We start from the raw sequence: 27171 nt of genomic DNA on the forward strand, positions 1-27171 counted from the left end.
CTTATTGAAGGTCATCATAGGGGTCCTTAATCATTGTTAATATGGACATTAGTCCACAGTAGGGTCTGATATATGGTTAGGACTTGTATAGTTTGACCAATAGTACACATGTGTCATTCATGTATCACAAATAAAGTTGCTGAATGACTTTTGAAAGAAAAAATGAAGGTGCAACTAGAAATAGTAGAAAATGTTACATTGCCACACGTTTTGTAATAAAGAAAATAATTGTCCCCCACACTTTTATCATTTTGAATTTGTGCATCTCCTTAATCAATTTCGTTATCGATTACGAACACTTTGTAATCGATTATAATATAAATTTTTAACCCGCGCACGATTTCAACTTGAAATCGTCTAACTCCAACACGATTTTGATTTAAAAACATGTAACATTTACACAATTTCTTCATTTGATTATTTGACCACCCGATTCAAAGAAAAACGTATGAGAAATGTACAATTTGTCTTTTAGAAAATATGTGAATTTCACAATTTGTCTATTTTTATAATTTTTTTAAAATTTTTCTATATTCATAATAATAGAGACAAATTTGCTTACAATTGAAAAAAAAGCATAAATTAATTTCGGATGAGTGACAAATAATTTAACCACGAATTTCATCGAGTGTTTTGACTGTAGTTTTTGGGTGAATCTGTCCCACATCACCTTAAGTACGTGTACGTGCCACAAGCTAACGAATTTTTAAGCTCTTGTCGAATGTTTTTTTTTTTTTTTCTTTTTTTCGAATCAATTTATATGATCGATCTTAAATTGTCACCTTTGTATGTGTATCACACAAAAACTAGCCTTGCAGGATAGATTTAAGTGAAAAATAATTTTGAAATTAACCTTGTACATAATACATAAGTGTAGTTTCTATTTGACAATGAAAAAAAAAACATAGCAATTTATTTTGATGTAGATACATTTAGATTGGTTAAATATTTTTTATATTTGACGAAGATGTTTCAATCTAAATTTATAAAATTAAAGTCAAGATCAAATGTTAATTATATCTTACTTCAGATTTATTTAATAAATTTGGATATGAATTTTTAAAATTTATTTTTTAATTTAAATATCATATGAAATTTAAGTTTGGAAAATTAGAAAAAATAAGATATGATACATATATAAAAATACTAAAAATTAAAACAGATAGATTTTTATTAAATAAAAAGTTTTATATACCTTTCTAACATATCACACATACTATTAAATTATATATATATATATATATATATATATATATAAAGTTTTATTTTGTGTGTTTATAATTACTTATTTTTAATTTATTTTTTATAATATAATTTTATTTATTTATTTTAAAAATTAAAAATTATTTTTACTTGTTTTTTATAAAACTATTTTAATAAATTTTTTTATTCATTAATAATTTTTTTTATTGATTTTACTCTGTTTTTAACAAATACAAATTTATTTTTTATATAAATTTAATAATATTATAATATCATTACTAATATAATATTATATATAAATATATATATATATATATATATATATATATATATATATATATATATATATATATATATATTTAAAAATTGATATGCACTACCACATGTAAGTGTGTGTTTGTAATATAATAATAATAATAATATATTTTTTATGTTATATTTGTTTTTTAATTTTATTATTTAAATAAAAGTATTTGAAGTTAAAATAATTATTTTATCAAATTTTATTATTTAAGTTATTTTTTTAATGTTAATTATTTTGTTAGATTTAACTTATTTATTTAAACATTTTCAAATTATGAAATTATCTAAATATTGTAATAAAATTATAAAATATATTTATATTTAATTTTATAATTATTTATAATTATATATAAAAAAAATAATAACAAAATAAGAATTTTTTATTTTTATTATTATTATAAAAGAAGTAAACACAAATAACTCATGTGTCTTCCTAGTATATAAATTAAAATTTATGAACACAATTTTTCACATATAGATTTTAGTTATAAATTACAAAAATCATAAAAACAGGGAATAATCTTTATGATTAATAAAATTAACTAGAAATAAAACAGTAAGTAATTTTTATGATTAATAAAATATTAACTAAGAAATAAACAGTAAGTACTTTTTATGATTTATAAAAACTAACTAAGAAATAAAACAGTAAGTAAGTTTTATGATTAATCAAAAATTAACTAAGAAATAAAACAGTAAGTAATTTTTATGATTAACCAAAATTTAACTAAGAAAAGAGGAGGAGGAAGACCATGCATTGTGACTGACGTGATACTATTTATATGCATCCTTCCTAACTCCAACATAAAACAAAAGAAACCCTTGCGGCTGCTCTGTTTCAAATAGAGGCTACATAAATCAACTTCATCAAATAGAGTTGCAGATAACTAACCACGGCGGATTCCATATAGCGTATCCACCGTAGCTCTTTCAGGTTCTTCCCTTAATCCCTCTCTACTTTCGCTTTATTAATATTTATTCAGTTCGATGTGACTCTAGATTAGGGTTAGCGCTAAATTAAATCTGCTTCTGATTCATCGTACGTCTTCCGATTCGGGGTACGATTTCCTCGTTTTTACCCCATTCCCTGGTATCGATGCTTGGGGTTTCGTTTTTCCTTATTCCCTGTGATGTGACCCGTTATCTGATTTTCTCAGGCTTTCGATTTCGAATCAGTAATTTGTATTAGGTTTGAACGTGAATGATTTATGGGGTTTGTTGTGTGTTTTTCCGGTAATGGTTGATGATGTGTGTGTAAGATTGAACGGCTATCCTTTCCTGGTGCTGGAAAACAACTTTGCTATCCTTTCCTGGTGCTGGAAAACAACTTTGCTTGGATGTATGCACGTGATGGTTTTTCTGCTTTGAATTTTTTGATTGTGTGTAGAAAAAAGAATGACAATCAAGTTAAAAGTTTAATTAATGCTTTTGATTGTGAGAAATTAATTTCAAGCTGTGGTGGATTGTGGGAACTGGTAAGGGGAATTCCAGGGAGGAAATGTTTTACTTCTGGAGCTGATGGATTTTGGAATAATATTTTATTTGGAATCACTAACCTAGGACATTTAATTTGTAGATGTCCTATGTTACTTGCACTCAAATGTATAGTGTGTTGTGTGAATTTTTATCTTTCTGTACATTTCTCTGCATGTTTGTGTCCCACTCTTTTATTACATCTAACAAACAATATCATGACATTATGATAATTTTGTTAGATATTTAGATGGAATATGGAACATAGTTTGAAATTTATAGTCTCTTCATGAGGTTTGGTTGTTATTTCCTGCACAGTCCTTTCATGTAACATAGAGAATTTAACAAGGAAATAGAGTCACACCATACTGTGGTCCAACTGTTCCCTTCACTGTGCCAAATCTGAACATGCCCAGATGTACAATATCGGATGCCTTTGTAAAATACTATGGATTTTGAGGATTTTAATTTGTGAGAAATAATGAGTCCTATACACTATGGCAAGTCCATTGATATGTATAAAAATATTTCTGAAAAACTGATTCCCATCTCAATTTTATGTCTAGTACATACACCAACAAGGCAAAAACTCCCATAGTTGCAATGGTTTCTCCAGCAGTGTAACTGAATATTTCCTATTGCCACACAATTAGTTTATGTTATTGCAGCTTAAGTTATTGTTATAGTTGTTGATTCATGATGTAGTATCAGAGACTCTATGACCATGTTGTCAGCTCAGTGGTCCTAAGCAGCCCCTTTCTTCTAAATAAAATTCAAAGGTTTGCACAAGGTTGGATGAGTTCTGGAGCATTACCCATATTCAAGATGGAGAATCTCTTGCCTTAGCGGGCATATTGGACATATCAAAACAATTCACACGCTTTTATCCAACACCTTAAGTCTTTTGGAAGCTAGTTCATGACAACCTGAACCTTCTAGGGAACGATTTGTGCATTTTTCGCTTTAAATATGGTGGTGATGCAAATAATTTGTAAGTGTAATGTTGGATGGGGTTCACCTGGTCCCATATGACTCCTAATCAACATGGGGATGATTGTTCTTGTTAGTAGGGAAGTCTGCTGAAGAACTTATTTTCATTTTAAAGGCACCCGTATTTTTCTGTTAGCAAGATGTAGCTGTCTATAACCATGAGTCTCCTTTCTTTCTCAGTGGTCGTTTTCTTTATTCTATTCCTGCATTGCCTTTACAGGATAATAGTATTTCACCATTCACCAAACCAAAACAATGCCTCCAGATGCCTTTCTTTGTGAATCAAATTTTTACCTTATCCCTCTACTCTATTGGGTCAGCTTCGCCGAAAGATGAAGTGATGTGCTTTCTGTTGTTTTTTCAAAGGTAGAGTGATGTTATGTTGGGAATATATTATTTGTGAGAAGCACGTGAATATTATGAAGAATGGTGACCAGGGGCTTGCTATCAATTTTTTTGGTGCTGAGTGCAGTGGTATTTGATTGATGTGAATGTGAGATGGATTGCATGTTGAAAATTTCATGTTCTATACTGTTGGAATTTGCGGTTTTTATATTTTGAAGGGGAGGTAGGGGGTTTGCCTTGGCTAGTTGGCTTAAGGATGATATTGGATGTTGGTTGTGATATGGACAGGAAGGAGGCGGTGGCTGGTGGTGTTGGTTGTGGTGGAGGTGGTTTTGCTGATCAGTTGTGGTTGAGGGTAGGAAAGAAAAAAGGTGAAAATGAGTTCAGACAGCCGCAGCAGGAGCCGGAGCAGAAGCAGGAGCCCAATGGACCGTAAGATCCGATCTGATCGATTTTCCTACCGTGATGCACCTTACAGGAGAGATTCACGTCGGGGTTTCAGGTTTTCTTTTGGAATTTAACTATTTATTTGCTGTATTGCTTTTCTGCTTAAATGTATTGGTAGGGGGAGTCGAAGAAGATTGGAGTATGCTTTTGATAGAAGAGGCTTTGAATCTTTGTTATTCTTTTGTAAAACCCTAATTCTATCCCATTTATTTTCTGTTCTTGTGGTATGCATTCTTCGTTCTGGCTGCTGCTTTGATTAATTTGGAACTTAAGTGATAGGCTTTTGACTGTCAAGCAGAAGGGTGTGTATTTACACAGCATTTTAGGATTTGAAACATGAGCATGCATTTCTCACAGTTGAAGAAGATTGGAATATGCTTTTGGTAGAAGAGGCTCTGAATCTTTATTATGCTGTTTGTAAAACCCTAATTATGTCCCATTTATTTTATTTTCTTGTGATATGCATTCTGGTTCTGGCTGCTTCTTTGATTAGTTTGGAACTTAAGTGACAGGCTTTTGACTGTCAAGAAGAAGGGGTTATTTACACAGCCTTTTAGGATTTCAAACACGAGCATGCATTTCTTACAGTGGCAACACTAATTTGATATTTTTGTCAGCCGAGACAATCTGTGCAAGAACTGCAAGAGGCCTGGTCATTATGCAAGGGAATGCCCTAATGTTGCAATCTGCCACAACTGTGGCCTCCCTGGGTATGAAATTCGTTCAGTGTTTCTTAAAAATTGAGTATTCAGATTTCAATTAACATGATTATGCTTTAGTCACACTTCTTATGCTGATAATTCTGCAGTGAAATTTGTTTACCTGGCAGCAATAGTTTTCTTCTTGCTCTTAATTTGACTGGTTAACTTTCAGCAATTTATGCCTATTATCATTCATCTTCTGTTTATTTTTATTTATACGTTAGGACAATGTGGTTTCACTTTTGTTCCTAAAGTTCAATTTCTCCTTTTTTTTCTACATTTATCTTCTTTCCAAGGATGACACTGAACTTCATTTCAAGAATCTTTTTTCTGTATATTGTCGAAGCATTGGAACTTTCAGTGTCTGTTATGTTGTCTGATTTTTTTTAAAAAGTTATTTCCTTAATTCACCTGTTAGGTTCCATCGCACAATGGCATCTTTTAATTCGAGGTGTTCATCCGTAAACTATTGTATTGTATTAGTTCTATCCAAATTTATATTGCAACTATGTGCCATGTTCTTTGTGTTTTCTGTGGGTGGAAATAATTTTGCTTCCGGCATCGGATGGTGATATGTGCGTGAGCGTCTTAGTGTTGCCATGATGACTTTTTGTTGGTCATTCTAATGGTGCTTCTGCTACTCCATGTAGCCAGACTCTCTTTTCCTTTACCTGCTCTTTGATACGTTTTTGAAACTTTTGTTGTTTGACTTTACAACTTTCAAATCCGAATTTTTAAAAAAAGGTCATCTTTTTGCTTATCTTAGTTCTATCGGATTTTGTGAACTCAAATTGTCAATTATACCATATCTGGTGATTGGGGCTTACTTTTCTGGATTTAAATGTTTGATCAGGCACATTGCTTCTGAATGTACCACAAAGTCACTCTGCTGGAACTGTAAAGAACCTGGCCACATGGCCAGTAATTGTCCAAATGAGGGAATTTGCCATACCTGTGGTAAAGCTGGACACCGTGCTAGGGAATGCACCGCTCCTCCAATGCCTCCAGGAGATTTAAGGTTGTGCAACAACTGTTATAAGCAGGGCCACATAGCAGCTGAATGTACGAATGAGAAGGCATGCAACAACTGTAGGAAGACAGGCCACTTGGCACGTGATTGTCCTAACGATCCTATTTGTAACTTGTGCAATGTTTCTGGGCATGTGGCTAGACAGTGTCCAAAAGCCAATGTGATTGGAGATCGCAGTGGTGGTGCCGGAGGCGGTGCAGCTCGTGGTGGTGGGGGTGGGGGTGGTTACCGAGATGTTATTTGCAGGAACTGCCAGCAATTAGGTCACATGAGTAGGGATTGCATGGGCCCCTTGATGATTTGCCACAATTGTGGAGGTCGTGGTCACCTGGCATACGAGTGCCCTTCAGGTCGGTTTATGGATCGCTACCCCAGGAGGTATTGATGGATGGAAATTTATATGCGTTCAGTAATATGGATGTTTTTTCTATGTTTTTCTCGCCAAAGACAGATTCATTAGTCCTGGTAGAGTATGTGTTTGGCTTTTTATTATTTTTAACTTGCTAGAGAGACATGACAATGATGCCAATTTATCGGCCATTTATAGTTTATGATATCGTGCTTGTGCTAGGAATAAGAATTTGCTACTCCTGGTAAGACCTGTTATTGTATGCATTCAGAGTTACCTACCTGATGACGTTACCTTTTATCGGTTTTACATGTATTTAATCGGTGCTTATATTTATTTATTGCCATTAGATTTATAATTTTTATAAATTAGCATAAGCAATGAGTACTGCTGCTATGTTTGGATTAATTAATGTCATACAATAAGTTTCACTATTTATATTATTTAAAACAATATAAAATGAAATAGTTGTTTTTACTTTTCAATTTGATGTAATAATGAAATAAATTTTTAATTTCCTTTAGACATTTTGTCTTTTGACATTATATATATTTCTAGATTGCACGAGGCCTTTATTGGACGTCGTTTTAAACTTTGTACTTAGTGGTGATAACTATTCTGATTTTAAATTATCTGAGTGATTTATCAGTAGATTTTACAACTATAAATTGTTCCATAAATTGCTAAAGAGGTTCTAACAATAAATAACCACGCGTCACTTATCAATCCCTGAAGTTCTGGTGCATGAAATTAGATATTAAACAAAACGACTTAACTTGTACATCTAAACTACTTTAAGGACACAAATCAGTCCCCTTTTTTTTTTCAGTTAATGTTGGTTACAAGGGATAGCTTTTGAATCATTTTCTGGTTAGGTTTTACTTTTTAACCGATTGATGTGTATTGGAAAAAAATCATTAGCTTTTGAATTATTTTTTACAAATAAAGATTAATTTTAATTTTTTTTCTTTTTCAGAATAGAAGAAAATCTTGATATTCTTCCTTTTTATTTTTATTGACACAAACGATACATGTCGTCATTTGAAAAAATAGGGATATATTAACGAAGCTTCGCGAGGGTCAATAGCGACGGCCGAAGACATCATAAAATCGAGTCATTCCCAAGTTCATTGCGTTAACCTTTCTATCCGCAGAACATTACCAGTTATGGCCGAATCGGGTGTGGTAGAGATAGCTGGTACACCCGTTCAAGAATTGGTGTTGAATCGTGAAAATGTTCCAAAAAATTACATTTACGAGGAAGGTGGTTCTGGATTTCGAGATGCTCTTTTTCCATCACAGGATGATGATATTCCTGTGATCGATCTCCATCGCCTCTCATCTCCATCCACAGCACAACAAGAACTTGTCAAACTCCATAACGCACTTCATTCATGGGGCTGTTTTCAGGTACCCTTTTCTAATAATCTAAACACAATCTCCTTCAATCATCACAACACTCCAGAAGAAAGAAACAGAGTATAACTAATTAAACTCAGATACCCATTTTTTAACGATTTATTGAATAATTTTTATTTAAAGCTGCAAAATTACAAGAAATGTTCGTTTTATGGTAAAGTGTACTGGGGAGTAAACTTAGAATTTGGTAATTTCAGGTTATTGCTAAATTTAGTTTGAGTTGATTTCTTCATGAGTTTGTAAAATCATACAATGTCAAAGAAAATATTAGAGTAGACAAATGAAGTTAGGGATGACATTATTTTCTGTTATTCTCGATTATTTTGTGGGATTCAGGCAATAAACCATGGAATGGAAAGCACGTTTCTGGACAAGGTGAGAGAAGTTTCATTGCAGTTCTTTCAACTTCCAAAAGAAGAAAAGAAAAAATGTGCAAGGGAACCAAACGATATCGAAGGATATGGTAATGATACAATATATTCAAAAAAGCAAAGGCTTGATTGGACTGACAGAGTATACCTAAAGGTTCTACCCGAAGATCAGAGGCAGTTCAAATTTTGGCCTCAAAGCCCTAATGATTTCAGGTATACATTCTTATTTATATAAAAAAAATGTATGTATGTATGAATTGGTTTTAACTTATGATAAGCATCATTCTTTCATTTTATTTTCATAAAATTGAATACTAAGTTTATCTGATTAAATTAAACATTCTCTCCTATTAATCACACTGGGTGTCTCAATGCAGGAGTACTGTTCTACAATATACCGAAAGCCTGAGGCTGCTAAGTGAAGTAATCCTTAAGGCCATGGCTAAATCATTGAATTTGGAAGAAAATTGCTTCCTAAATGAAATTGGAGAGAGATCAAATATGTTTCTGAGGTTCAACTATTACCCTCCATGTCCAATGCCTGATCATGTTCTCGGCACCAAGCCACATGCAGATGGATCCACCATTACTTTTCTGTTGCAAGATAAAGCAGTAGAAGGTCTTCAAGTCCTCAAAGATGATCAGTGGTTTAAAGTTCCAATCATCCCTGATGCTCTCTTGATTAATGTTGGTGATCAAATAGAGGTACGTAATAACTTAAGTTTCTTATTCTACTTAGACTTTTGTGATTATCATTGGTTAAATGCGTATTTAGTCTCTAATTTTAATACATTTTGGTCTTAAATATTAAAAATAATAAATATAGTCCTTTTAACCCAATAATATTATGTTGTTTTGGATTTGTTAATAGTGTTTCACACTAGCATTTGAACCGGAAGGTGTCAAATGTATAAAAAGTTCAAATCCTAATCTGAAACGTGTCTGACATGTAAAAAAAAGTAAAGATTAAAAAGAGTATATTCATTCATTTTTAAATTTTGAGAACCAAAATATATCTAAGTTTGAGACAGAGACAGAGAAGAATTCCAATTTCAACGCAGAGACTTAGAAATATATTTAATCCTTCCGTTTAACTTTCATCATTTAATTCTTGCAAAGAGCAAACCTGTAAATAGATTTGATTGATACAACAGAAAAGCTTGTTTATGCTAAGATGTGAGAAAGGAAGGATTGAGTGAGAATTGTTTTGAATGTGACTAACAACAGATAATGAGCAATGGAATTTTCCGGAGTCCTGTGCACAGGGTAGTGATAAATAAAGAGAAGGAAAGGCTAACAGCAGCAATGTTCTGCATCCCGGATCCAGAAAAAGTGATTAAACCGTTGGATAAGCTTGTGGACGAGTCAAGGCCAATATTATACAGACCTGTCAAAAATTATGTTGAAATCTATTTCCAATATTACCAGCAAGGGAAGAGACCAATGGAAGCTTCAAAGATTTAGTTAGTTTTGATTAAGCCCAATGTTTCTCATGATTTGGTTAAATAAAACAGAACAAAGATGCAGCCAAATTTCAAGTTATGATCCCTTTATAAACTGCATTCTTGTTTAGTTGTTAGTACAAGTTTTGTTATCTGATAAAATATATAATCTTGCAATTTTTTAATGCAAAAATGATTATATATTTCCTCAACTTAAAGAAATAAATAAACAATTGGCTATTTTTTACTTTTCATTTTTTATCATGTTATTTTAATAGAATAAAAAATAAATCTACGTAAAAGAATGTGTTTTCACTTGTTAAAAACATAAGGATTTTTCACTTGGTGTAATAAGAACTAAATTAAATATTTACTTAGTCTTTACCGGTATAAAAACATAGTTTACTTCTTAATAGATAAGGAAAACATATTTTTTCTTAATGCATATAGTTTTAATATCTGTTCACATATCTTATTTTTATAAATAATATATTTTAAAATTTTCTTTATAAGTATAATCAATAATCATAACCTAATAAATTAAAAAAAAAACGTGTAGAGATTAAAATAGATGTTTTAAATAAATAAGAACCGAAAAAGAAATTTTTGTAATTAAGCAATACAAATCTAATAGTGAATATATGATATTTCTGACAAAGGTTAACTTTTGGTAAATCTAGCGCATCCTTTTAGTAGGAATCAATAACAAATGTGTTTCTTTTTAAACTTTCATTTAATTCAACATATTAATTGGTAGATATAATAATATAAACATATATACATTAATCAACGTGATATTTATACCATAAAATAAAACATTTCCTTTTTTATTTAATTGATGTATGTTGAAACCAAAAGCCAAAAATTGGTGTTAAAAGAATCATTACTTGATTTAGAAAAGAAGAATTAATGAAAATAAAACGACATGACTCTTGACTATGCATATTTAGGACAATGATATTTAAATAAATAAATTTTGACAATTTTTTTTTATAATTAAATTGACATCTTTTGAATAAAAAAATAAAAAAATAAAAACTACTTAAGAAATTACACCTCCACCTCAAGTTGTTAAGATTTACCCGTTAAAAAATCATTTTTCATTTTCCCATTAGTAATTGAAGGTGCAATAGAAAAAAACATACAAAAACATAAAACCATGCTTCTTTAGGCAAGTTCATCCCGTTGACCTTTTCATTCCTACAAACACTTTGCAGGTGTTATGGCAGAATCCGGTGTGGTAGAGATAATTGGCAAACCCGTCCAAGAACTGCTGTTGAATCCTCAAAATCTGCTAAAAAATTACATGTACGAGGAAGGTGGTGCTGGATTTCGCGATGCTCTTGTTCCATCACAAGATGATGAACATGTTCCCGTGCTTGATCTTCTTCTTCTCTCATCTCCATCTACAGCACAACAAGAACTTGCTAAACTCCGCCATGCGCTTCATTCATGGGGCTGCTTTCAGGTATCCCTTTTAATTACTTCATGTCATAACACACTGAATTTAGAGAACCTGCAGATACAAATTGGAAAAATAATGTTGCAGATTTTATTACCAAAGAAATATATATTAGAATGAATGTTGAAGTTGGTAATGATAATTTTCTGGTGCAATTATTTTGTGTGGGATTCTCAGGCCATAAACCATGGAATGGAAAGCTCGTTTCTGGATAAAGTGAGAGAAGTTTCAAAACAATTCTTTCAACTTCCGGAGGAAGAAAAGCAAAAATGTGCTAGGGAACCGAAAGATGCTGAAGGGTATGGCAATGATATAATATATTCGGCAAATCAAAGGCTTGATTGGACTGACAGAATATACCTAAAGGTGCTGCCTGAAGATCAGAGGAAATTCAAATTTTGGCCTCAAAAACCCCATGATTTCAGGTATTCAACTTCTAGCCTTTGTAACTCTCAACCGATTTCTAATCGATCTGGGATCTCCAACGATCTCCTCTTGCACCAAGATACATATATCTTGTTATGTTGTCAAAGAGTTTTGAACAATGAAAAATGGATGATTAGTGTCTGATATAATTGATCAGATTATGTAAGAACAAGGTTCAAAAGTGATTATGTAAGAACAAGGTTCAAAAGTCTAACGGTCTGTTACGATACCTCCTTCAACTCCATATATCACTACATATTTACTTGACACCTATCACTAATTAGAAACAGCTCGTCTTGTCGTGATTTTTCCTTGAGTTCTCAAAACTTCTTTCGTTCCATCTTTGTTGAGGCAGAGAACCCATCGTTGTTTGTCTTAGTTGTACTGTTTGTTCAATAGCAGGTGACACGATAAATTTCACAACAAATCTTGTTAAGATGAACATTAAATGGTTTTGATATATACCATCTTAAAAGATGAACTTTTAAACTTAATTCAAATTTACAAAACCAACTCGTAAGTTATTTGGACTCATTTACGTATTTTAAATTTGTCTTATTTCTAATGGGATGATAGAGTTTTCTAAAGGAAGATTGTTAAAAATTAGACTATATTTAAAGTTGAAGCAAGCATAGGAGTTTACTTAATTTCTCTTTTGGTAGTGACACAATTATTTGGATTGCGTATTTGCATAATGCAGGAGTACTGTTGTACATTATACTGAAAGCATAAAGCTGCTAAGTGAAGTAATTCTTAAAGTCATGGCAAAGTCACTGAACTTGGAAGAAGATTGCTTCCTCAATGAATGTGGAGAGAGAGGAGATACTTTTCTGAGATTGAACCACTACCCTCCATGTCCATTGCCTGATCATGTTCTCGGTTTGAAGACTCATGCAGATGGATCCACCATAACATTTCTGTTGCAAGACAAAGAAGTAGAAGGCTTCCAAGTCCTCAAAGATCATAAGTGGTTTAAAGTTCCAATCATCCCTGATGCTCTTGTCATTAATGTCGGTGATCAGATAGAGGTAATAACTAGATTTCTTAAGTCTTGTTGTTTAAGTTTTTACATCAACTACAATAGATAAGACAAATACACCGTATATAATAAGTTGCAAATCTCACCTTACAAGTTAATTTGGATCATACGGTCTTTGTGCCAGCGATAGATCATTCAAATTTCTATCCTATCTCGATGGTAGGATAGTGACCTACCATGGTGGTGACAAGTGAAGGAGAATTAGGATTTGATTTCGAAGAAGGAGTCTGAGAAACGACTACCATGTCCAAAAAAGGCAGCAGACGCACAAATTACCCAATCCTATCAGAGTAATCCAAAAATTATTTTAACGAGATTTATTATTTGTTGGACCTGTCATATTACCTATCGAGAACCTCTGACCACCCGTTCATCTCGATGTCAACTTATGAAAAATGAAAAATAAATTACAGTAAGCTCACATGTCTAAAATTATATAGAATCAACAGTTTAAGTTAATCAAAAGTTTATATAAATGTGGTGTTGTACTTAGATTCATGTGATGAATACAAAGTTGTGATGATGATACCAGATAATGAGCAATGGAATCTTCCGGAGTCCAATACACAGGGCAGTGGTAAATGCAGAAAAGGAAAGGCTGACAGTGGCAATGTTCTTGGTTCCAGACTCAGAGAAAGAGATTAAACCAGTGGATAAGCTCGTGAAGGAGTCAAGAACAGCTTTATATAAACCAGTGAAAAATTATGTTGAGATATATCTCCAGTATTATCAGCAAGGCAAAAGGGCAATTGAAGCTTTCAAAATTTGATTTTAGTATGATAATATTTTAAAGTCTAGTATTCATTAATTAATTACAAACATAATGTAAAAATTAATAACATTTTTTTTTTGTAATTTTGGTTCTGTGAAATTTAGCCATATTAGATCTTCAAATCAAGCAAATTTACTATAATTCAGTTGTTAATCATGAATGTTAATGTATATGTTATAGTAATATGAAGGTTTGTTCTTAAACCTCATTATTAATATATTATATGAATATGGGTAATAGATGTTATGGATTTATTGGATTCTTTAACCTTTTCAACTAAACTTTTTATTTGTTTTATGAAAAAAGTAAAAATGAAAGTCTAGTATGCAGTGAAACGTATGATATTATTGAAGTTTGAATATATTTTTATTATGTCCTACTCATTACAAAGTTATATTTTGTCCTGGTTTTAAATGTTTGGTATTTTTGAATTTTTTTGATACCGACAATAATTAGTATAACTAAAAAAAGGTATTAATTAATATAATTAAACTCACAAAGAATATACAAGTCTTATAAACACTATCCTGTGTTGCTCCCTTTCAAATTAAATTATTGTTAGGTTTAAATATTTGACAATTTATTGGTCTTCTTTTTAGTGCTTGTTAGTAATTATGAACATAATTAATTTAGTATCGATATAAATGCTAATTAAAAAAAATCAAACTTTAGTTAAAATGAAGTAAAATATTTAATATATTCATAAATAAGATAACCACCTATAACTTAGTCAACCTTTTAAAAAATCATCATACTATGTACAATAACTATTATTTTAGTTTAAATACTAATTTTTTGTTAGTGCGGTAAAAAAAAATAATGCAGCTTAGAAATAAGTCAGATGATCTAAACTAATTTTTTGTTCAATTTGGATGGACTAATTTTTAGTGTACTAAAAGTTTTAATACTGTAGTTAGAGATCTCAAATAGGTTTCAATTTGTGAGCTAATTCGGCTCATTACAAGTTTGAGCTGGGTTAGGTCGAGAAAAAAATTATTTTTTTTAAAAATGGATTGAATTGAACCTGACTTATTTAACCTACAGATTAAACGGGTTCAAATCGGGTTGAAGGTGAATTAATCCACTTACCAACATTTTTTATAATTTCTTTTAAATTTTTATTTATTATAAATATTTTATATTTTTAATTATATAGGTTCACAATTTCATATATTTTTGTGCAGGACAACTAAATAAATTATGTTTATCTCTACAATATGTAAATAATTATATAATAAAAAACAAAATAAAATTAAAATTTGTGTACACAAAAATAACAAAAATAGATATTCTCTTTATATATATTGATATTTTTTTAATTTATTTAATAATTATATCATAAATGATAAATAAAAAAATTGTGTAAAAGAAGTATTCTCATTATAAAATAAATATTGATTACATTTAATCATCTCTTTGTTATATGTCGTAGACTGGTATTTATGATCTTTGTACCATTATTGGATAAATTACGAAAAGCAATGTAACTAATTTTCACAATAGTCAAAGCGTAATTAAAATGTTATTTCGGTTATCACGAGGAGCAGCTTATCTTCAAGTCACTCAAGAAATGTGAACAGAGTAGCATATTAATGATGTATTTGTTAAAATTAAATTAGATTTTGTATTTAGATATAATATTTCATTAAAAGGAAGAATTGTATAATAAACAAAAATTTAATTCAAAATAATCTAAAGTAATATTAAAGATTCAAACATATCGTAAGGAAAACATTTGAAAATAAAAAAAAGCTACTGAACATTTCATTAAGTGATTTTAAAAATATATTGAAGAAGTTAACAAAGGAAAACTTGAATAAATATCTTTCTGAGAAAATATTTGTATAAACACATGGTAGGAAGGTGCGAATAGAAAACGAAAGGAAAAAGTGTTTTGAGAAACGGTAGCAAAAAGCAAGCTGAGGCCAAGTTATCGGGCCAAAGGTGGTGGACTTATTGGTATTGTGATTGCTAGGGCACGGCGCAGGAAGATGGTGATTCTGAGCAGGAATGAAGGATAGTTTGGTCTTTGGGAAACACACGACACAGAACCACTTCGCTTTGCATTCGCACCCTTCTCCATCCCATTCTCATTCCCTTTCTGTTACCTTCTTCTATATACCCTCTCCACGCACCCTAAATCTCTTCATTTTTCTCAATTTTATTTAATTTACTCATAAATTAAACATTCAAATTGCTGTTCCTGGAATCCCTATTCTGTTCTCCATGGACGCCGAAGATGACGAAGCTTCACTCCAATCACACTCTGATGCACAATGCCACACCGACATGCAAGATATCCCCTACGCCGCCGCGGAAGTCCCTGAGCCCGATACCGTGGGGGAGCTGAGCGCCGCCGCCGCCGTGCATGAGGTCGCCGCTGTTGAACCAGATGCGACGATGGAGGCGGCGGTTGAGTCCGACGAGGGCGTCGGAGCGCAAGTGATGGACGAGGTAATTGAGGAGAAGGGGAATGAGGTCACCGATGTGGACGACGTGGCGTTGGAGATGGAGAACGTCGAAGAGGAAGCGAATTTGGCAATTGATGCGGAAGAGGACGAAATTGGGGACGATGACGCAAACGAAGACGCTTTGATGGAAGACGAAGAAGACGAACAGCAACAAGGAGAGGAGGAGGAGGAGGAGGATGGGGAGGAGGGGGAGGAGGAAGAAAAACAACAGCACGGAGTGGATGAGGAAGAAGATGAACAGCAACAAGGTGAAGAGGAGGAGGAGGAGGAAGAAGAAGAAGAAGAACAGCAACAGGGAGAAGAAGATGCTGATGCTGGAATGGCAAAAACAGAAGATACAGAGGAGAAGGAGGAGAAGAGTGTGAGTAGTGGGAAGAGGAAGCGTGGGGCTGGGAAGAATGCTAAGACTACAGGGAGAGTTGCGTCCAGGAAAAAGACGGAAGAGGATGTTTGTTTCATTTGCTTTGATGGAGGTGACCTTGTGCTCTGTGACCGCAGGTGACTCTGAGTTTTGTACTTGTGGCCGCATTTTTCTTATTTTTCTACTTGTATCCATTGTTTTTACGTTTGTTGTGGAAATTCCTTGCCATCTCTTTGATGTTCAACAGGGGATGTCCCAAGGCTTACCATCCTTCCTGCGTTAATCGTGATGAGGCATTCTTTCGAGCAAAGGGAAAGTGGAATTGCGGTATGTTTCATACCTTATTCTGTATTGTCTCAGCGTTGTAGTTGTGGTTGTTCAATTTCTCTTTTTTCTACGGTCAGTCAGTTCGATGTTCGCTGTCATGTGCTAATTGTGTTGTAGCCTTGTCATTCTTTGAAATCTTTTAAGGGTTGGAGAGATCAAACTTACAGCTGGCTTGGAGTTTGAATATTTGTTGGTGTCATGTAGGTGATACGTAAGATTTGAAGCTGTGAAGTTACTTTGAAGATTTTAAGATGAATTATTTTCTATATACTGTTGGCCTAAAACACCCAATAGGAATTTACTTTATCGCCATCACATTAATGAATAAAATCATATCGTCAAACTGTCAAATATTGTTGGATGCATGTGTAAAATATGTTTTGCATCGGTACTATATATAAATTAAATTTGAGGTTTTAAAAACATAGCTCACAACTGCAATTTTGGCTAGGCTTTTAGGGTACCAGTGCCTGCTACACAGTAGTCAATAGTGTTGTATAGTGGGTAGCAAAGCGGAGCTGCCATAGGATTCAAAGATTGGAGGAGTTTCTGATACCATCTTTTTTCGTGCCACAGCGGCCTTGCCATGATATAGGGTTCAAAATCCATTTTACACCTGGAACATAGTTGTTAGGTAAAATATTCCACAAAAAGTATGAAACAGTGTCCTTTTTTTGAGCTGAGCATGATCTCAATAAGATAGAAGGTTTTTTTTGTGGAGTAACCTTCTCCCACTAGGTGTTATTATCTATATGAACTCAGTTAGTTCCATTGCACTCTATCAAATAACATTTTTTCTATAAAATCTGGGATCCATTAATGGTTTCTTTTAATGATTTTAAGGTTTTCCTCTACCCTTTTTTTGTTAAACTATCTTCCATTTGACACACTTTTTGCACTCGAGTGTCTATTAGTTTTATTTTCACATGATCAACCGACCACAAATCCGTTTCTGAACTCATTTTGTTGATCAACCAAGTACAATTCATGAAACAATCCATACTGTTTATGTTTGTTTATACACGGTTTTTGAGTCCTAGATGTCCTTAGGTAAATGTCCAAACAGTTCTCATTTTAGAATTTGTTTCGTTACATGGATTATTTTAAGGGCGGCATGGGATCAAATTTGCATGAATTCCTCATGTCTTGGTTATTGATATTTGCTATTTGGGTTGCAAGGTGTATTACTAGTATCACTATCAATTCTTTAAGACGGTTTCTGTTATTGTGCTATGCTAATTCTATTTCTTTTTGTATTTGATTGGACAAGTTAGAAAGATTCTAAATCACTAAATTATGATCAATTCTGTGGCAAATTTCTCTCATCAGTACACTTTATCTTTGGAGTGTAATTGTTAAACTTCAATGCACTTTAATGAATGGTCACGCTTCTCCCCTTTTTTATTATTTGTTTTGACAACCTTGTTTGGCAGGAACAGTTATTGATATTAAATTTTGTATGTTTTTTTCTAAGCATAATTGAACTTATTTTGAATCCTAGGGTATCAGACTTGCAAATCATCTTTGCAATACATTGCTTTACTGTATCTGACTTCGCATATGTTTGATCTTCACATGACCCCAGGTTGGCATCTTTGCAGCAACTGTGAGAAGAATGCAAACTATATGTGCTATACATGTACTTTTTCTCTGTGCAAGGGATGCATCAAAGACGCTGTTATCTTATGTGTCAGGGGAAACAAGGGATTTTGTGAGACATGCATGAGAACTGTAATGTTGATTGAACAGAATGTGCAGGGAAGCAATGTGGTACAACATCCCTTCCTACCTCTCTTTCTTGTTATTTGAAAATATGACAAGTTTTTATCTTTGTGCCATGCTTCATGCAGTTTCAAAGTGGTATTGTCTGTTATTTTAGTATTTACTCCTACTGTTGCTAACTTCTCTCCCTGGTTTTATCTTGGGTTACACTTTAGAATTTTCGCACATTCCTGTACTTGCATATTAACATGGCAATATTGTGCAATACAAGGCTCACATAATGGAGTGGATTTCAGTAAAGGCTATCACAGCAGCAATCATGGCCAAAATTGCAGCATTTTATGTGCTATAGTTGTGCAACCATGATGGGTTTTAGACACCTTTTCCAAAGCGATGTTTTACTAACCTATCAAATTCTCCTTAGCTGTGGCCAAAATTGCTTCATAAAGTATGTTTTATCATTCAAACTTCTTAATTCCTAACCAATCAGGTTGCTATATGCAATGCTCTCCTTCCTGTTTCAACACAAACCTACTAATACCCAAATGCTCACTGTTTTTTTGCCACCCAAGCTCCGCAACTTTTGCAAAGCCTTGGCATACCCGCCTCTATATTTTCCCACTTCTGTTCTGTCAATTGGTAACTCATTCTCTATTCTTTTCTCTCGAGTTCTCACAGAAGTCTAGGACAGGTTCATGGATTTGCCCTGCCTCTGTTATATCACTCATCCTTCTGTTTCTTTTGTGTATCCAAGTCCTCATTCTGTTCAACTGATGGCCCCCTTCTATTGTGATTGTCCTTTTTTTGTACGACTTCATTTGTAACACTTGAAGTTGTCTTAGTTTCATCCACTTGGAGGCTTACGATTGTTTAATTGTTTTAATTACTTATTTAGTCCCTATAGTTACAAAACATCCTTTTTTTTGTCCCTGCTTATAATTTTTAATCCGTTTAGTCCTCGTGTGAGATTAAAATGATATGTCTAAGGCCTATAAGGGATTACAGATGATATGTATAGAGACTAAAAAAAGATGTTAAGTATGGGTACTGAGGAGGAAAAAATTTTGTAATTGAAGTGATCAAATGAGTAATCAAACCCATATATTTTTTTTATTATTCACATGTATGTTTTGTTTAAGAACGTGAATTCTAATTGTTAATTATAAATACATCTTTCACTTTCCTTATTTTTCCAATAGGCTTAAATATAGTTTTACTTCCTGAAAAAAATGAGTGAGTTCTGGTATTGATCCATTCAAAATTGAAAATTACGTTTGATTCACACTGTTATATGACACTAACTAACTACTTATGTCTTGAACAAAAAGATGAATCATCTTCCAAGTCACAAATGCTAGTGTTGTAATATAGTGTCGACATCTGTCATCTAAAAAACTCTTAAAAGTTCGTGAAATAAATGTCTCATCTATCTTAAAATGAATATTATGAACTGAAAACAGTTATTGATAAGTTTGGTGGGATGAAAATCGAAGATTTTTTTTTTTCTGGTGCTAAAACTAAAATTCACACATTTTATACGAACTAAAAGGAGTGATTTCAAATTTTATAGGAATGTAAACTTTTTAGGGAGCAAAATCTAAACTCAATAACTTTTAGGAACAAAATACATATTTAAGTCTCTTTTTATATTTCTGAACATTTATGTGTAATATTAATTTAACTTGTATCTATAGTCTTCAGAATTATGGTAATTCGAATATCTGGTATCCAGTTATAGCATTTTTGGTGCTGGCTTCTATCTAATATTGATGACTATGGTGGTTAAAAACAGATGGATGCGGAGATCTTACTTTTTCCGTTTTATTGGGGGATTGGAGATCCATAATATAGAATTTAAATATTGATACATGGTTGAAAATTGCTTGGTTCAAAAAGATCTTTTTCTAATCGTATTAAAATGTGACTGTTTACTCTAATTGTTGGCGGTTTCCTATTTATGTTACAATATAGATTACAATACCGAATAATTTTGAGAAATAATACAATGTACGCATGAAGTATAAGAGTTTAAGACGTATGTGTTAAACCCTAACATTCCTCGCTATTTAGGAGCCTATATGTACCAAATTTGCAAACTTATTTATGAATGAAATAACTTGAAGTCATTTAAGGGGGATTTAATGAATATATCTTTTAGTTAACTGGTTGTTGGAGTCGACAAAGGCAAGGCTGTTCTTTTCAGTTGAATGAACCTTTCATTTCACAAAATGACTGTCAATCTCTATAGTTGTGATTATCTCAGGAAAGACTTTGGTTGTCTTGAAGCTCCTAAAACAACGACTTTTTCCACATATGTTGATGTTCAGTGGTTGATTCTTCCATGGTGTGGTACATGGCCTTTGCTTTGAATCTTTCAACAACTTTTTGCTCTTCTGATTTTCCATGACACCAAGTTTCTTTCAACAAGTTCACAATAACTGTCATCTTCATTCAGTATAGCCTGTAGCCCTTCACCTGATGCAGTCTTATTGTACCTAACAACATCCCCATAAGTCAATTGGAAGGAGCAAAAGTAATGTCTGGTGTAGTCATTGTAAAGTAGTTCCTTTTGCCAACTGGATGTTTATATACGCAAGGTCTGCTAGTGGCTACCCTAACTCAGTTAGAGTTTGATATGTAACTGGCTCCCCTGATTCAGTTAGAGTTTAACGTGTCACTGATGAGTAGTATATTTTATACATAAAATATAGATATATTATAAGGATTTTAAACCGGACATCTACCTTTTTATAGTAATAATTACTTTTCATGCTTGGTGCAGGGACAAGTAGATTTTGATGACAAAAACAGCTGGGAGTATCTCTTCAAGGACTACTACATAGATCTAAAAGAAAAACTATCTCTAACATTTGATGAAATCACTCAAGCTAAAAACCCTTGGAAGGGATCTGATATGCTTCATTCTAAGGAGGAATCACCGGATGAACTTTTTGATGCCACTAATGATAGAGGATCAGATTCTGATAGCTCCTATGAAAATGATTCGAATCGCCCTAAAAGAAGAAAGGCAAAGAAACGGGGTAGGCCCCGTTCCAAAGAAGGAAATTCGAATGGTGCCGTGACAGTGTCCGGTGCTGATGGGCCATCAGGAGATGACAGCTTTGAGTGGGCTTCAAAAGAGCTTCTGGAGTTTGTTATGCACATGAGAAATGGAGACAAATCTGTTTTATCTCAGTTTGATGTGCAGGCTCTTTTGCTTGAGTATATTAAAAGAAATAAGCTTCGAGATCCTCGCCGAAAAAGTCAGATTATATGTGATGCAAGACTTCAAAATCTTTTTGGTAAACCAAGAGTGGGACATTTCGAGATGTTAAAGCTTCTTGAGTCCCATTTCCTTCTGAAAGAGGATTCTCAGGCCGAAGATCTGCAGGGAAGTGTTGTTGACACTGAAATTAGTCATTTGGAAGGAGATGGGAATCCCAATTCATATATGAAAGCTGGTAAAGATAAGAAGCGTAAAAATCGCAAAAAGGGTGATGACAGAGGACTTCAAACTAATGTTGATGATTATGCAGCTATTGATAACCATAATATTAATTTAATTTATCTCCGACGAAATCTGGTTGAAGATCTACTTGAAGATACAGAGAAGTTTCACGATAAAGTTGTTGGTTCTTTTGTGAGAATAAGAATTTCTGGCAGTGGTCAGAAGCAAGACTTATATAGGCTGGTTCAGGTTGTAGGTAAATATCTAGATAACATTATTGCAATTGATATGTGCAATATAGAATAAACTTAATTTTTTTTTTTAATTATCTACGCGGTCAGGTACATGCAAAGCAGCAGAGCCATATAAAGTTGGTAAAAGGATGACAGATACGTTGCTAGAAATCTTAAATTTAAACAAGACAGAGATTGTATCTATTGATATTATCTCAAATCAGGAGTTCACAGAGGTGATTCAATAACAGCAGTTTTATCTTTCCATTTTTTTTTTAAGATATTCTGTTATGCTTAATTAAAATAATTTACTTTAAAAGTAGTATCTTACTCACTTTAAAACATGGCATGATAATGGTCATATGGACCCCCAAACTCTAGAACAATCTAATTGAATGAAGGGTGACATTCTATTTGATAATCAACTATACTTGCTGGTTGCTTCAATTGGTCAAAAGTAGGCTACAGGGACAATATTACAGCCATTCTTTTTAACCATGGAGTCAGTCTTTAAATTGGGTCTCAAAATGAGTGTGCCATAGTACTTTTTTGCAATAGAAACCTACACCAAGTTAGTCCCTTGAAAACACTTGATTTCTCCTTTTGTATCCACCACTTCAATCCTTCATAGTGATGAATGTGTTGATGCTTTAGATTTTTGGGGACTAATTTGCTGACAAAATCTGTAGGTGACTAATGAGGTGAAAGTGATAAACGAATCTTTGGATGACTAATTTGGTAGTAGAATCTTAACCATATGATGGTGGGAATTAATTATTTGTGTATTTTAGATTCTCTCAGAATTGATAATCTAAACAAATTAAACTTTTGCATAGATTAATTAATGTATTTCCTTCTTTAAGACATTGATTGGTTTTCTGTTAGGATGAATGCAAACGTCTCCGCCAAAGCATTAAGTGTGGTCTCATAAATCGGCTAACTGTGGTAATTTTATGTTCAATACACTCACTTTCAGGTATCAGATGTTATACTTTGTTCTGATGACTAAAATTTATTCTTCTAGGGTGACATACAGGACAAAGCACTGGTGCTTCAGGCAGTTAGAGTAAAAGATGTAAGTTGCTTTCTGTACACTTTATTTGGACCTGTGATGTGTTTTCTTACGCATCTTTTCTAAAATTTCTAATTTCTCAGTGTGTCGTTTATACCATGATTTGTTTGATGTATTCAAGAGAATGATTGTCAATTTAACAAATTCAGTTTTATCGATGTATAGTTTTCTTCTGTGAATATGCTAACTGTCATTAAATTAATGAGAACTCAATTCCTGTTTAACAAGACTGTTGAGAAAATCATCTGATCTGTCTCTGGTTACATCCTCCAATTTGCATCTGCATTTCATTTCTTAATGATATACTGTCTTTTACTCAACCTCTTATCTGTGAATTTTGAAATATATTTACTGGTATTTGTAATCTATTTCAACTGGTTATATTTGTAATACAGTGGCTAGAAACTGAGATAGTGCGGCTGAGTCATCTCCGTGATAGAGCCAGTGAGAAAGGACGCCGAAAAGAATATCCTTTTCTTTTATCTAATTTTCAAATACGTATAATGATATATCTGGCCGTATTTTGTCCTTGTTGCTTTTCGTTTCCTTGACGTATTTTGACTTCTAGTGTCATTGCTTGATTTCCTTTCCTCCAATTTAACGTTCGACTTTCAGTCTTGTTTATAACACCCATCCATGGCATTAACAGGATGTAGAGATAGAAATCTGTGGATTGTTTTTGTATGTCCCTTCTATAAATTTGTTGTTGCTACAGCTCCATATAAATTTGGAATGGATAATTCATAAATTCTTAGTAAAGTTCATCCGTAAATTATAAATTATTAACTGCTCTGTACTGGCTTGAGGAGCTTAACTTCCTGGTGAAACGTACGCAAAATAAATAAATTAAAGTTGATTTGTCTATTGTATATGAAGTCTAAAAACTTGTCTGGCTTTATTCAGTTAAATGGATGGTTGGTTGGATAAATGCTTTGAAAGAATTCTCTTGCAATTTTTGTGTTCGATGTGGTGATATTTAACAATTTCCACGTAAGGATTTTTCATTGTCTTTTTATGCTATCTTGGTCCAGTCTTTGGATTTAAATGGATAATAATCATTTTAAATTTTTTGTCCTACAGGTAATATTTGGTGCCCCTACTAGTTTATAATATAGTTATCATATTATTTGCAGCAAACATTTTTTTTTTGTAATTATGTTAAATTGACAAAATAGTTTAATTTTGGCTTGATCCTTGACCTAATGCTCTCACGCTTAGAGAATGTGTAGAGAAACTGCAGCTTTTGAAGACACCTGAAGAACGTCAACGTAGGTTAGAGGAAATTCCAGAGATACACGTGGATCCAAACATGGATCCCAGTTATGAATCTGAAGAAGACGAAGATGAAATGGACGATAAAAGACGAGGTAGTTGTTAGAACAGTTTGAACTTGTAGAATTCACCAAATAAAATTAAGTTTGGGCTTGAAAACTCCTTTTTTTTTCTACGTCTGCAGAAAACTTCATGAGACCTAGAGGGTCTACTTCCTTTGGAAGGAGGGGGAGAGATATTGCTTCTCCTAGAAGTGTTTCTATTTCAAATGATTCTTGGAGTGGAACGAGGAATTATTCAAATGCGAATCAGGAGCTTAGCAGAAATTTGTCCAATAAGGGTTTTTCAATCAAAGGTGAAAATGCTTCTAATGTTAACGAGGTACTGAATGATACTCATTTGCACCAGGGAAGAGATAGGGAATCACAACTATCTAATAGCTGGGAGAGGCAAAAACTCTCTTCAAGCTTGGAAAGTGGTGCTAAAAGTACCCAGTCATTGGTAACATCTGATTCTTTCTCTACTGCTGTATTGGAAGCTTCTGCAGCACCATCTTCCGCTGGAATAACTCCTTCAGCTTTGAAAATTAATGAAACTGAAAAGATGTGGCATTACCAGGATCCTTCTGGAAAAATTCAGGGACCATTTTCTATGGTGCAGTTACGTAAATGGAGCAACACAGGATACTTTCCCGCTGATTTGAGGGTTTGGAGAACCACTGAGAAGCAAGATGATTCTATACTCGTGACAGATGCCTTGGCAGGGAATTTTGCTAAAGAACCATCGATGGTGGAGAAGGCTCAAAAGGTGCATGATTTACATTACCCAGCCTCGTACTCTAGGAAGTCTGCACAGGGTATGGAAGGTCAAGCTGGAGAAAGACCAACATTTGATCAAAATAGTGGATCTCTGAATTCACATGGTACTCTGGGTTCTCCGGGACAAACAACAGTAGGAAGTTGGAGATCTAAAGATAATATGAATTCTATAGCAAGTAGAACCTCTCCATTGGCTGTTGAGGTCCCCAAGAACCCTGCAAACGGCTGGAGTTCTGATGCTGGTAGTAGAAATGAAACAACAAATCTTCCTTCACCTACACCTCAGACTACCCCTGGTGTGACTAAGGGGCAGGCTTTTGAAAATAAATGGTCACCAACACCTGTCCAGTTGCCTGGGTCTCTAGTAGGAAATTCATTCCCAGGCAATCATGGAGGTTTGCAGGCCTCTTTGGTAGTGCAAAATCCTGAAAAAGGCTCATCACAACCCGGTATTAGTTCAGCATCTTCAGATAATTCTAGGTTACATCCTCAACCAGCACCGGTGGCACCTGTTCTGCCTTCAGGGCTTGACCTCAAAATGGCAGGTACAAATATGCAAAACCAGGTTGTGCGTAGCCACAACTCTCATGCAGAAGCTCAAGGGTGGGGTTCTGCTGGGGCTCCAATTCCAGAACTGCAGGCTTGGGGAGGTGTATCATCCCAACCAAACCCTGCTACTATGCCTGCCCAGCCAGCATCCCATGGCCCCTGGGTTGATGCTTCATCTGTGCAGAACACTGCCTCTTTTAACACTGGAAATCCATCTGCAGGTTTACCCACACCTGGATTTCTGGGCATGAATACACCCGAGCCTTGGAGACCACCAGCTTCAAGTAGTCAGCCAAACATCACAGCTCCTTCTCCAGCTCCACCCAATCTGCCTTGGGGGATGGCCATGCCAGGAAATCAGAATATGAACTGGGCTGCTGCCAATATGAACGCAAACTGGATGCCTGCGCAAGGGCCAGCACCAGGAAATTCAAATCCAGGATGGGCTGCCCCTAGTCAGGGGCTACCTCCAGTGAATGCAGCTGGCTGGGTTGGGCCTGGTCAAGGCCGTTCCCATGTAAATGTGAATGCAGGTTGGGCTGGGCCTGGTCAGGGTCTACCACCTGGAAATGCCAATCCTGTTTGGGTTCCACCAGCAGGGAATCCAGGCGTGTGGGTAAATGAGCAAAGTCATAATGGAGAGCGGTTCCCTAACCAAGGGGATCGAGGTACCCAAAGTAGAGATTCTGGTTATGGTGGTAAATCATGGAACAGGCAATCATCCTTTGGCAGAGGAGCTCCTTCCAGGCCTCCTTTCGGGGGACAACGAGGAGTTTGCAAGTATCATGAGAGTGGACATTGCAGGAAGGGGGATTCTTGTGATTTTCTACACAATTAGTTGTAGGGCTCTAATTAAATTAGTGTCAGAGAAACATCTCTTACTGTACAGTATTTTGCAATTTCATGGCTAAACGTTGTACAAGGATGCGTCATGTATGTAGAACTTGTGCATTGTAGTATCTTCTTTATTTGCCTTGCCTTGCCTATTGTCTTTTTGTGGCTGTGTTTCTTGGAGTTGCCTTATGAGAGAGTTAAGTAGTTGAAGAAGTTGAACTGGCATTTAGATTATTGATAATGAAACATAGTTGAGGACATTACGTTTTTCTTTTGCCAAAAATCGTTTTAT

At 34.0% G+C, this 27171-nt stretch overlaps 4 protein-coding genes across 6 annotated transcripts; all 4 read left to right on the forward strand.

The window, feature by feature from the left end:
* Window positions 1–2252: 2252 nt before the first annotated feature.
* On the forward strand, window positions 2253–7177 carry LOC114163877 (zinc knuckle (CCHC-type) family protein). Of its 2 annotated transcripts, XM_028048253.2 has the most exons (5): window positions 2291–2440; window positions 4190–4335; window positions 4603–4816; window positions 5379–5471; window positions 6316–7177. In XM_028048253.2, the coding sequence occupies exons 3-5, from the start codon at window positions 4692–4694 to the stop codon at window positions 6875–6877; spliced, it is 780 nt and encodes a 259-aa protein (XP_027904054.1). In that variant the 5' UTR covers window positions 2291–2440; window positions 4190–4335; window positions 4603–4691; the 3' UTR covers window positions 6878–7177. The 2 variants fall into 2 exon arrangements, with proteins under 2 accessions (XP_027904053.1, XP_027904054.1); XM_028048252.2 differs by lacking the exon at window positions 4190–4335 and having other exon boundaries at window positions 2253–2440.
* A 679-nt stretch (window positions 7178–7856) lies between these two features.
* On the forward strand, window positions 7857–10210 carry LOC114163876 (protein LATERAL BRANCHING OXIDOREDUCTASE 1-like). The gene is made up of 4 exons (XM_028048250.2): window positions 7857–8251; window positions 8597–8844; window positions 9009–9336; window positions 9859–10210. Exons 1-4 carry the CDS (start codon window positions 8009–8011, stop codon window positions 10093–10095), a joined length of 1056 nt encoding a protein of 351 aa, XP_027904051.1. The 5' UTR covers window positions 7857–8008; the 3' UTR covers window positions 10096–10210.
* On the forward strand, window positions 9167–14024 carry LOC114163875 (protein LATERAL BRANCHING OXIDOREDUCTASE 1-like). Its single transcript, XM_028048249.2, has 5 exons — window positions 9167–9336; window positions 11291–11541; window positions 11713–11960; window positions 12662–12989; window positions 13533–14024. The coding sequence occupies exons 2-5, from the start codon at window positions 11296–11298 to the stop codon at window positions 13767–13769; spliced, it is 1059 nt and encodes a 352-aa protein (XP_027904050.1). The 5' UTR covers window positions 9167–9336; window positions 11291–11295; the 3' UTR covers window positions 13770–14024.
* A 1647-nt stretch (window positions 14025–15671) lies between these two features.
* On the forward strand, window positions 15672–27031 carry LOC114163874 (zinc finger CCCH domain-containing protein 19-like). 2 transcript variants are annotated; one of them, XM_028048248.2, is made up of 11 exons: window positions 15672–16741; window positions 16852–16931; window positions 18517–18701; window positions 21436–22357; window positions 22443–22570; window positions 23220–23279; window positions 23359–23409; window positions 23802–23872; window positions 24619–24773; window positions 24863–26041; window positions 26267–27031. In XM_028048248.2, the coding sequence occupies exons 1-11, from the start codon at window positions 15999–16001 to the stop codon at window positions 26881–26883; spliced, it is 4191 nt and encodes a 1396-aa protein (XP_027904049.1). In that variant the 5' UTR covers window positions 15672–15998; the 3' UTR covers window positions 26884–27031. The 2 variants fall into 2 exon arrangements, with proteins under 2 accessions (XP_027904049.1, XP_027904048.2); XM_028048247.2 differs by having other exon boundaries at window positions 15673–16741; window positions 24863–27031.
* Window positions 27032–27171: the final 140 nt, after the last annotated feature.

Source organism: Vigna unguiculata, chromosome 9 (assembly GCF_037176805.1).
Source record: "Vigna unguiculata cultivar grain cowpea cultivar isolate G323 ecotype 2 chromosome 9, ASM3717680v1, whole genome shotgun sequence".
Classification (NCBI taxonomy): domain Eukaryota; kingdom Viridiplantae; phylum Streptophyta; class Magnoliopsida; order Fabales; family Fabaceae; genus Vigna; species Vigna unguiculata.